This window comes from Xenopus tropicalis, chromosome 1, assembly GCF_000004195.4.
Source record: "Xenopus tropicalis strain Nigerian chromosome 1, UCB_Xtro_10.0, whole genome shotgun sequence".
Taxonomy (NCBI): domain Eukaryota; kingdom Metazoa; phylum Chordata; class Amphibia; order Anura; family Pipidae; genus Xenopus; species Xenopus tropicalis.
This window is the reverse complement of record NC_030677.2, coordinates 213,272,359-213,284,745: the sequence shown is the minus strand read 5'-3', so window position 1 is coordinate 213,284,745 and position 12,387 is coordinate 213,272,359. Positions and strand designations below refer to the sequence as shown.

At 50.2% G+C, this 12,387-nt stretch overlaps 1 protein-coding gene across 1 annotated transcript; it reads left to right on the top strand.

Moving 5' to 3' along the window:
• Window positions 1-655: 655 nt before the first annotated feature.
• On the top strand, window positions 656-12,027 carry LOC116412608 (probable E3 ubiquitin-protein ligase TRIM8; the record flags this gene model as incomplete). The annotated part of the gene is made up of 2 exons (XM_031906801.1): window positions 656-667; window positions 11,062-12,027. Coding segments are annotated over exons 1-2 (978 nt in total), but the record flags the coding sequence as incomplete, so codon positions are not given.
• Between the last annotated feature and the right edge of the window lie 360 nt (window positions 12,028-12,387).

The window sequence follows — 12,387 nt, the reverse complement described above, 5'->3', positions numbered from 1 at the left end:
AGCTGGCTAGAAGAATCCGCCATACTTCCCCATAATTCACCCTCTGAGGATATGGGATTTCCTGATAAACTTCATTAGCTTTGCCTGTGAGCTTACCCACCAGGATAAGCACCCACTCCTCCTGGTCCTCACACAAACCTTCAAAGGAGCGAAGGAAACCGTCTATGCTCTGTTTAGATTCATCAAATGTGGGGAAAGCAGCATGAGTTAATTTCACCACTCGCCGCTGAGCATTGGGTGACCCCACAGCAGGCCCAGAGCTCAAGGGCCCAGGCTGATTGGCCTGCAGAGTTAGGCGCCATACCTCTAGCCGTTCTGCTGGGGACAGGTCTGGGCCAATAGCAGCTAACTGTTTATGGAACATAGTGAGAGTGCTGTCCTCACCTCCCTCCGCTACATCTTGATGCAAGTTGCAACTCTCTTCTCCCCCCTCAGGAGTCTCCGGGTCCCCCTGGGTGTCGCCTTCTTGGGTAGGCTGAGCATGGGGAGTGAGTAGCTCCATCAGCTCGTGTCTCCGCTTCCCCTCTGGGTCAATACCCCACCGGTGGCAGAGCCGTTGCAGCGTGGGGAGCCGGAGCTCAGAGAGCTCATGAGCTGTAAGGTCCAAGTAGTTCCCTGATGTGCTAGCATCCATATCCCACCGCTGCCACCAGAAATGTCACACAACGTATGACGTATGAGCCACTAGCACAATCAGGGAAATACCACACGTGCCACAAGGGTTGTTTCACAGGGGTTTATTACAACCAAACGTAGATAAACAGGGAAAGGACAATGCGCATGGAAGGTCCACAAGTCCCAATCACATCAAATTCTCCTTCAGGAAGTGTTCAGGGCAACCCCCCTCTGCACAGTCTCCAGGGAACAAAGGCAGAGTCTCCCAGCCCAACCCCCAATACACAAAGGTGTCCCACCCAGACAGTCCACAATTACCTGGGTAGCCTCCCCAGGCAGTTCCAATGGGAATAAACAAAGTTCCTTTTTGGGTAGTTCCACAGAAACACACTACCTTGGTTCCAGGGCAAACAGTCCTCCCGCAGGGGTTAGGGAAATCCAGTTGGAGGGAATCTTCCTGCCTCAGCTAGGGTGGATCCCAAGGAACCGCAGGGGAGGGTGTCCTGCCTCAGCTAGGGTGGATCCCAAGGAACCGCAGGGGAGGGTGTCCTGCCTCAGCTAGGGTGGATCCCAAGGAACTGCAGGGGAGGGTGTCCTGCCTCAGCTAGGGTGGATCCCAAGGAACTGCAGGGGAGGGTGTCCTGCCTCAGCTAGGGTGGATCCCAAGGAACCGCAGGGGAGGGTGTCCTGCCTCAGCTAGGGTGGATCCCAAGGAACCGCAGGGGAGGGTGTCCTGCCTCAGCTAGGGTGGATCCCAAGGAACCGCAGGGGAGGGTGTCCTGCCTCAGCTAGGGTGGATCCCAAGGAACCGCAGGGGAGGGTGTCCTGCCTCAGCTAGGGTGGATCCCAAGGAACCGCAGGGGAGGGTATCCTGCCTCAGCTAGGGTGGATCCCAAGGAACCGCAGGGGAGGGTGTCCTGCCGTAGCGAGGTTACACCCAGACCAACAAAAGCTCCTTCTCCACCTCCAACCTCTGGGTTTTCTACCCTGCTGCTGGTACCTCCCCTCTTTTCCACTTGCATAGAATGCCTGCACATCACAATCCCCTTGACAAACGACTGAGTTCCGAAACATTGGGGTTTTCTCAATCCACACGTGGCTGCTTTTTCTGTTTTATTACATTTTGTCCAACTGGTGGTATGTATATAATGCACTGTAATTGTATTTACTGTTTTGTGAGTATTTACCATATAGAGCATTATATGTTACACATACCATTTGCTGCCTTTTGTGGTTAGTAGGTGCATTGAGTAATTGATTGATTTGTATTCAGGGTCAGACTGGGGGGTGCAGGGCCCACCGGGGCTCCCGACCCAGGGGCCCTGCAGGTGCCCCAGCCAGTCGTGTCCCCTACCCCCCCAGGGGCCCCCCTAACCCCCCCACCCGACGTCCTCCCCCAAGCGCGTATAAATTGAACATGCACACACTTTGCACACACTTTGCACACACTTTGCACTCAGGCTGGAATTTCCCTGGTCCTGTCGGCAAGAGGAAACAAATGGGATTGTTCTGCCTCTCCATTTTAAGCATTGAAAGTGAGATCTCTATAACTTATCAAGTTGCCTTGAGAGAGCAATGACTTACAACCTAAGTAGTGCCGGCAGGCAGTTGACTCAATCAGAATGGCACTTTGTAGATCATTGAGAAGTTTATTCCAAACTGTTAAGATCTTGACAACAGGGAACACTCAGATAGGTCATATTTAGCAAAAGGCACAAGTACATCCCCAGAGGACCTAGCGCTTAACGCGTTTTGTGGCCTCTGAGCATCTGAGGAAGTGGCGGGAGGCCACGTAACGCGTTAAGCGCTAGGTCCTCTGGGGATGTACTTGTGCCTTTTACTAAACATGGAATAAAAGATTGTTTTTTATCTTGGTGGTGCTCCGCTACTGATTTTCCTTATATACCGGATCCTGGATCCATCTAGGTATAGGTAGAACTATAACTCCCCTCCTTGGGAAACTCTGTGATGTCTTCCTTGGACCCGGACTCCCAGCAACTCCCGGTACCTTGCCCCTCCCTTGGGGGAGCTGCTTACCAGGCAGTTGAGGATCCTCAATATACAAACAGCCAAGACACCGGTTATGATGATGAACCAGATGAACTTGTTTATTGTTGACGCAGGCAGAACATTCAGAGGATGTCACACAGACGGCTCAAGTCACACACTCTCTCTTTGGGCTACCCCCGGTACTCCCGCCGGATGATCCCACCTAGGAACTCACCCCAGTCCAGGCGTAGGGCTCCTTTACTGGGAACACTCCCAGGTGCTGACTTGGCTCCCCTTACTACACACTACAGGTCCTGAACTCCAGCCATGAGTGCTGGGGGGTATTAACCCCTCTCTTTCCTGTTGGGGCTATTGCTGCCCATTCTCTCTAGCCTGCCTGTCACTCCTAGAGTGACCTGTTACAGTACCTCCTGTACTAGAACACTAGCCTGTTGTTGAGAGGGGTCCCAGGCAGAGAGACCTTCACAAAATGGGTGTCAGCCCTTTTTATATTGCAGCACACTGCCACCTAGTGGTTGCTGCTGAACAACAGGGAAACTCCTTTTTCACACATAAACAGCTAGGACCACCCTTAGGTGTCCATAACCCAAAAGGCCACCCTCTGGTGCCTGTCTAAAGGGGAACTCATCCTGAAGGGGCCCAATTCTTTGGGGTCCCTACATATATGTGTGTACATTAAATGGAGTCTAGAGATACTGCTGGGGGTGGAGTTAACCACACAGAAAACTGAGGAAACTACGGGGGAGAGATGGGAACAAATGAAATGAAAGGCAAAGCATGAAACAACAATGCATGTGTCACATGACAGGGATAAACTCCCAACTGATGCATTCTGGGATTAATGTGTCTATATTTTCATCTGACCTCCAATGACCTTTATGCTGACCTTCATGTGACCTTCATGCCCTCTATGTCACCCCTACGTGGCCTTTCCCCAAATGGCTCTATTCAGCCAATCAGCTAGGGCTTAGATCAGGGGTCACAGGTTGCGGCTGGTTCTAGATCTTATTTACACATTCCTATTGGGATCAGTTTTCTGGTACTGACAGAATATTAATGGAAAAGCTTCTCTGGTTTAACAAACTGCAAGTGAACTGAAAAGGGAGTTTAACAAGAGGAGCAACTAGAGAGCAACTAGGGATCAACTAGGGAAGCAAATAGGGATCAACTAGGGATCAACTAGGGAAGCAAATAGGGATCAACTAGGGATCAACTAGGGAAGCAAATAGGGAGCAACTAGGGATCAACTAGGGAAGCAAATAGGGAGCAACTAGGGATCAACTAGGGAGCAACTAGGGATCAACTAGGGATCAACTAGGGAAGCAACTAGGGAAGCAACTAGGGAGAAACTAGGGAGAAACTAGGGATCAACTAGGGAAGCAACTAGGGAGGCAACTAGGGAGGCAACTAGGGAGCAACTAGGGAGCAACTAGGGAAGCAAATAGGGAGCAACTAGGGAGCAACTAGGGAAGCAACTAGGGATCAACTAGGGATCAACTAGGGATCAACTAGGGAAGCAAATAGGGAGCAACTAGGGAGCAACTAGGGAAGCAAATAGGGAGCAACTAGGGAGCAACTAGGGATCAACTAGGGATCAACTAGGAATCAACTAGGGAGCAACTAGGGAAGCAAATAGGGAGCAACTAGGGAGCAACTAGGGAAGCAACTAGGGATCAACTAGGGATCAACTAGGGAAGCAACTAGGGAAGCATCTAGGGAAGCAACTAGGGATCAACTAGGGATCAACTAGGGAGCAAATAGGGAAGCAAATAGGGAGCAACTAGGGAGAAACTAGGGAAGCAACTAGGGATCAACTAGGGAGCAACTAGGGATCAACTAGGGAAGCAAATAGGGAGCAACTAGGGAAGCAACTAGGGATCAACTAGGGAAGCAAATAGGGAGCAACTAGGGACCAACTAGGGAGCAACTAGGGATCAACTAGGGATCAACTAGGGAAGCAACTAGGGAAGCAACTAGGGAGAAACTAGGGAGAAACTAGGGATCAACTAGGGAAGCAACTAGGGAGGCAACTAGGGAGGCAACTAGGGAGCAACTAGGGAAGCAAATAGGGAGCAACTAGGGAAGCAACTAGGGATCAACTAGGGATCAACTAGGGATCAACTAGGGAAGCAAATAGGGAGCAACTAGGGAGCAACTAGGGAAGCAAATAGGGAGCAACTAGGGAGCAACTAGGGATCAACTAGGGATCAACTAGGAATCAACTAGGGAGCAACTAGGGAAGCAAATAGGGAGCAACTAGGGAGCAACTAGGGAAGCAACTAGGGATCAACTAGGGATCAACTAGGGATCAACTAGGGAAGCAACTAGGGAAGCATCTAGGGAAGCAACTAGGGATCAACTAGGGAGCAAATAGGGAGCAAATAGGGAAGCAAATAGGGAGCAACTAGGGAGAAACTAGGGAAGCAACTAGGGATCAACTAGGGAGCAACTAGGGATCAACTAGGGAAGCAAATAGGGAGCAACTAGGGAAGCAACTAGGGATCAACTAGGGAAGCAAATAGGGAGCAACTAGGGAGCAACTAGGGATCAACTAGGGAGCAACTAGGGAAGCAACTAGGGAAGCAACTAGGGAAGCAAATAGGGAAGCAACTAGGGAGCAACTAGGAAGCAACTAGGGAAGCAACTAGGGAGCAACTAGGGAAGCAAATAGGGAGCAACTAGGGAAGCAAATAGGGATCAACTAGGGATCAACTAGGGATCAACTAGGGAAGCAAATAGGGATCAACTAGGGAAGCAAATAGGGAGCAACTAGGGATCAACTAGGGAAGCAACTAGGGATCAACTAGGGAAGCAACTAGGGAGAAACTAGGGAGAAACTAGGGATCAACTAGGGATCAACTAGGGAAGCAACTAGGGAGGCAACTAGGGAGCAACTAGGGAGCAACTAGGGAAGCAACTAGGGAGCAACTAGGGAAGGAACTAGGGATCAACTAGGGATCAACTAGGGATCAACTAGGGATCAACTAGGGAGCAACTAGGGAAGCAAATAGGGAGCAACTAGGGAAGCAACTAGGGATCAACTAGGGATCAACTAGGGAAGCAACTAGGGAAGCATCTAGGGAAGCAACTAGGGATCAACTAGGGATCAACTAGGGAGCAACTAGGGAAGCAAATAGGGAGCAACTAGGGAGCAACTAGGGAAGCAACTAGGGATCAACTAGGGAGCAACTAGGGATCAACTAGGGAAGCAAATAGGGAGCAACTAGGGAAGCAAATAGGGAGCAACTAGGGAGCAACTAGGGAGCAACTAGGGATCAACTAGGGAGCAACTAGGGAAGCAACTAGGGAAGCAACTAGGGAAGCAAATAGGGAAGCAACTAGGGAGCAACTAGGAAGCAACTAGGGAAGCAACTAGGGAGCAACTAGGGAGCAACTAGGGAAGCAACTAGGGAAGCAAATAGGGAGCAACTAGGGAAGCAAATAGGGAGCAACTAGGGATCAACTAGGGATCAACTAGGGATCAACTAGGGAAGCAAATAGGGAGCAACTAGGGATCAACTAGGGAGCAACTAGGGATCAACTAGGGAAGCAAATAGGGAGCAACTAGGGAGCAACTAGGGAAGCAACTAGGGAAGCAAATAGGGATCAACTAGGGAAGCAACTAGGGAAGCAAATAGGGAGCAACTAGGGATCACCTAGGGAGCAACTAGGGAAGCAACTAGGGAAGCAACTAGGGAGCAACTAGGGAGCAACTAGGGAAACAAATAGGGAGCAACTAGGGAAGCAACTAGGGAGCAACTAGTGATCAACTAGGGAGCAACTAGGGAAGCAAATAGGGAGCAACTAGGGATCAACTAGGGAAGCAAATAGGGAGCAACTAGGGATCAACTAGGGAAGCAACTAGGGAAGCAAATAGGGAGCAACTAGGGATCAACTAGGGAAGCAAATAGGGAGCAACTAGGGAAGCAACTAGGGAAGCAAATAGGGAGCAACTAGGGATCAACTAGGGAAGCAACTAGGGAAGCAACTAGGGAAGCAAATAGGGAGCAACTAGGGAGCAACTAGGGAAGCAACTAGGGATCAACTAGGGAAGCAACTAGGGAGCAACTAGGGAAGCAACTAGGGAAGCAACTAGGGAAGCAACTAGGGAAGCAACTAGGAAGCAACTAGGGAAGCAACTAGGGAAGCAACTAGGGAGCAACTAGGGGAGCAACTAGGGAAGCAACTAGGGAGCAACTAGGGAAGAAACTAGGGATCAACTAGGGAAGCAATTAGGGAGCAACTAGGGAGCAACTAGGGAAGCAAATAGGGAGCAAATAGGGAGCAACTAGGGAAGCAACTAGGGAGCAACTAGGGAGCAACTAGGGAGCAACTAGGGAGCAACTAGGGAAGCAACTAGGGATCAACTAGGGATCAACTAGGGATCAACTAGGGAAGCAACTAGGGAAGCAAATAGGGATCAACTAGGGATCAACTAGGGAAGCAAATAGGGAGCAACTAGGGAAGCAACTAGGGAAGCAAATAGGGAGCAACTAGGGATCAACTAGGGAAGCAACTAGGGAAGCAACTAGGGAAGCAACTAGGGAAGCAAATAGGGAGCAACTAGGGAGCAACTAGGGAAGCAACTAGGGAGCAACTAGGGAAGCAACTAGGGAGCAACTAGGGAAGCAACTAGGGAAGCAACTAGGGAAGCAACTAGGGAAGCAACTAGGAAGCAACTAGGGAAGCAACTAGGGAAGAAGGAAGCAACTAGGGAGCAACTAGGGGAGCAACTAGGGAAGCAACTAGGGAGCAACTAGGGAAGAAACTAGGGATCAACTAGGGAAGCAAATAGGGAGCAACTAGGGAAGCAACTAGGGAGCAACTAGGGAGCAACTAGGGAGCAACTAGGGAGCAACTAGGGAAGCAACTAGGGAAGCAAATAGGGAGCAAATAGGGAGCAACTAGGGAAGCAACTAGGGAGCAACTAGGGAGCAACTAGGGAGCAACTAGGGAGCAACTAGGGAGCAACTAGGGAAGCAACTAGGGAAGCAAATAGGGAGCAAATAGGGAGCAACTAGGGAGCAACTAGGGAGCAACTAGGGAGCAACTAGGGAGCAACTAGGGAAGCAACTAGGGAAGCAAATAGGGAGCAAATAGGGAGCAACTAGGGAAGCAATTAGGGAGCAACTAGGGAGCAACTAGGGAGCAACTAGGGAAGCAAATAGGGAGCAAATAGGGAGCAACTAGGGAAGCAACTAGGGAGCAACTAGGGATCAACTAGGGATCAACTAGGGAGCAACTAGGGAGCAATGGGTGAAGACTCGGCAGCCTCTGTCTATGAGAGTTGGGACCCAGTTCCCAGGATATACTGACAGAATGTCACTGCTCTTATTAGTTTTATCTCTCATGTTTGTGCTTCCAAAGGTAACGCCTTCCCTTAGCCCCCGGCTGCCTGTCCCTACCCCATAGTAATATCTCCCTCTCTGCTCCATTCTACTCACTGCTGCTCTTATAATCTATATAACTTTTTAAGAAGTCTAACACCTCCAACCAATACCTCACAAAAGCTTAAATTCAAATCACTCTCCCACCTCCTCTCCCTCTCCTTACTGCTCCCTATCTCCTACATACCTACCTGCCGTATCCCTATCTGCTATATACCTACCTGCCGTATCCCTATCTGCTATATACCTACCTGCCGTATCCCTATCTCCTATATACCTACCTGCCGTATCCCTATCTGCTATATACCTACCTGCCGTATCCCTATCTGCTATATACCTACCTGCCATATCCCTATCTGCTATATACCTACCCGCCGTATCCCTATCTGCTATATACCTACCTGCCGTATCCTTATCTGCTATACACCTACCTGCCGTATCCCTATCTCCTATATACCTACCTGCCGTATCCCTATCTGCTATATACCTACCTGCCGTATACCTACCTGCTGTATCCCTATCTGCTATATACCTACCTGCTGTATCCCTATCTGCTATATACCTACCTGCTGTATCCCTATCTGCTATATACCTACCTGCCGTATCCCTATCTGCTATATACCTACCTGCCGTATCCCTATCTCCTATATACCTAGCTGCCGTATACCTACCTGCTGTATACCTACCTGCCGTATCCCTATCTGCTGTATCCCTATCTGCTATATACCTACCTGCCGTATACCTACCTGCTGTATCCCTATCTGCTATATACCTACCTGCCGTATCCCTATCTGCTATATACCTACCTGCCGTATACCTACCTGCTGTATCCCTATCTGCTATATACCTACCTGCCGTATCCCTATCTGCTATATACCTACCTGCCGTATACCTACCTGCTGTATCCCTATCTGCTATATACCTACCTGCCGTATACCTACCTGCCGTATCCCTATCTGCTATATACCTACCTGCTGTATCCCTATCTGCTATATACCTACCTGCCGTATCCCTATCTGCTATATACCTACCTGCCGTATACCTACCTGCTGTATCCCTATCTGCTATATACCTACCTGCTGTATCCCTATCTGCTATATACCTACCTGCCGTATCCCTATCTGCTATATACCTACCTGCCGTATACCTACCTGCTGTATCCCTATCTCCTATCGTCCACACAATGCTTCTCTTCTGGTAAAACCCTCCCAAACCACTAACCTGACTAACCTTATTCACATTCCCACTCTCTCCCCTTCCCTTGTGCCCTTCTCAATACCCCCTCTGTAACTAACAAAGCCGCTTTAATTCATGATCTGTTTTGCCCCAAGCCCCTGTTTGCCCTAACAGAGACCTGGCTCTCTCAGAATGATAATGCTATTGGGGCAACTCTCCCTTATGGCGGCCTTTCCTTCTCCCATACCCCCCACATTACTGGCCGTGGGGGAGGGGTAGGGGTTCTGCTCTCCCCTCATTGCCGGGTTAAACTAATCCCTATACCCCCTACTTTCAGGTTTCCTTCTTTTGAGGTGCATGGGGTTTAGCTGTTCCACCCTCTCTCTGTGCGGGGGGGGGGCAGTTGGTTACAGACCTCCTTCTACAAAATCCTTGGCTAAATTCCTCTCTGAATACTCGCTCTCTTTTTTTCTATGCTCCGACACCCCTTTCTTTTTTTGCTCCTCACTCCATTCCCTCACTGATCTCCCTGCTCCTCACTCCATTCCCTCAATGGTCTTCCTGCTCCTCACTCCATTCCCTCACTGGTCTTCCTGCTCCTCACTCCATTCCCTCACTGGTCTTCCTGCTCCTCACTCCATTCCGTCACTGGTCTCTCTGCTCCTCACTACATTCCCTCACTGGTCTCCCTGCTCCTCACTACATTCCCTCACTGGTCTCCCTGCTCCTCACTACATTCCCTCACTGGTCTCCCTGCTCCTCACTATATTCCCTCACTGGTCTCCCTGCTCCTCACTCCATTCCCTCACTGGTCTCCCTGCTCCTCACTCCATTCCCTCACTGGTCTCCCTGCTCCTCACTCCATTCCCTCACTGGTCTCCCTGCTCCTCACTATATTCCCTCACTGGTCTCCCTGCTCCTCACTCCATTCCCTCACTGGTCTCCCTGCTCCTCACTACATTCCCTCACTGGTCTCCCTGCTCCTCACTACATTCCCTCACTGGTCTCCCTGCTCCTCACTACATTCCCTCACTGGTCTCCCTGCTCCTCACTTCATTCCCTCACTGGTCTCCCTGCTCCTCACTCCATTCCCTCACTGGTCTCCCTGCTCCTCACTACATTTCTTCACTGGTCTCCCTACATGTTCCTGGTCGTCTCCTCCTCCTCTCAGAGCCTCCGTCTTTTTACACCATCCACACCCACTGTGCTCTCTCGTCTTAACCCTTTCTATCTCGCTGCCCCTTCCCTCTGGCACTCTATCCCTGAATCCCTCCGTAGGGAAAACTCACCCACTCTCTTTAAGATAAAGCTCAGCTGTTACCTTCTGGGGCACTAAGACATTATTTTGCCCAGTCCTGCGCTTAAGGGCAAATGCCCATACCTGGTGCCTCTTACCTTCCAGTTTGTGCCTGTATGTTACCCAACCACTTAGAGTGTAAGCTCTACGGGGCAGGGACCTCCTTCCTACTGTGTCTCATACCACATGGCACTTATATATATATATACATATATGTATTTATTGTATTTATTTATTATATCACTTGTCCTGCCTGTGTGTAATTGCGTATTCTGTAAGACTGTACAGCGCTGCGTACCCTTGTGGCGCTTTATAAATAAAGTTATACATACAAGTCCAAATAAAAGTGTTTTGACATAACAGCTCTGTAACTGGCACTTTGGCTCCCTAGGGAGTGTGTATCTGCTGTGCCTGCTGGGAAATACTCTAACTGTATAATCACCCCACATTCATTCCTGTAGGAGTCTTTTGAATTGGGATAAATGAATGGGAACTTAAAGGATTAACAACCAAGCAATAAACTTGCCCCACCCTGTTTGTGAAGAGGAGATAAAACAAGTCCCACTGGTTATACAGAGAGAGTTTGGTTTCTTGCTCCTGATTTCAGCGATGGCGGCTGCTGATCTGAGAGCCGAGCTGAGCTGCTCCATCTGCCTGGGCATTTATACTGATCCGGTATCCCTGCCCTGTGGCCATAACTGCTGCCGGGGCTGCATTGGGAGAACATGGGACTGGCAGAGGAGCATAGGGAAAAATCCTTCTTGCCCTGAATGCAGACAGAGGTTTAAAAGGAAACATGAACTGGCAACAGACTGGAAGCTGCGTGGCCTGGTGGAGCGGTTCTGTCCGACTGAGACAGAGCCGGGGGAGACTGGGATCTTCTGCACTTACTGTCTCCTCTCTCCTGTACCTGCTGCTAAATCCTGTCTCCTGTGTGAGGCTTCTCTGTGTGATACCCACCTGAGGGGGCACTGCCAGTCAGCAGAACATGTACTCACTGAGCCCACCGCTTCCTTTATGGGGAGAAAATGTTCTGTACATCACAAGGTTCTGGAGTATCACTGCTGTGAGGACTCTGCCTGTATCTGTGCATCCTGCTGCCTGGCCGGGGAGCACCGGGGCCACAGGGTGGAGCTGCTGAGTGAGGCCTCTGAGAAGAAGAAAGAGAAACTGAGGAAAGTTCTGGAGAAACTGAGCCCAGAGAGAGAGGAGACTGAGAGAGGAGCCCAGAGGCTGCAGGAGCGCAGGAGAAAATTAGAAGAAAAAGCCACCATTGAGACAGAGAGAGTCACTGCCCTGTTTAGAGACATCAGGGAAGAGCTGGAAGCCCTAGAGAAGCGACTCCTGAGTGACATCTCCAGGCAGAAAGAGGAGCTCTCACTCACACTCACTGAGCTGATCCAACAGCTGGAAATAAAGAAGGACGAGCTGTCCGGGAAGATCCGTCACATTGAGGAGCTGTGCAACATGGCAGATCCACTCACTGTCCTACAGGAACAATGGGAATCCCATGGAACTGCCTTTTGTGGGGCTGAGGGGGCAGATAATGAGGGCAGAGAGAGAGAGAATACTGAGGGGGCAGATACTGAGGGCAGAGAGAGAGAGGGTACTGAGGGGGCAGATAATGAGGGCAGAGAGAGAGAGGATACTGAGGGGGCAGATAATGAGGGCAGAGAGAGAGAGGGTACTGAGGGGGCAGATAATGAGGGCAGAGAGAGAGAGGATACTGAGGGGGCAGATACTGAGGGCAGAGAGAGAGGGGGTATAAAGGACCCGGCTGTAGGGGATCTGGATGTGGGTCGGATCTCAGAGACATTACTCACAGGCTTAGCTGGGATTGTGACTGGGGTAGAGGGAAGGATCCCTGGGCAGGAGGCTACAGACCTGGTACTGGATATAAAC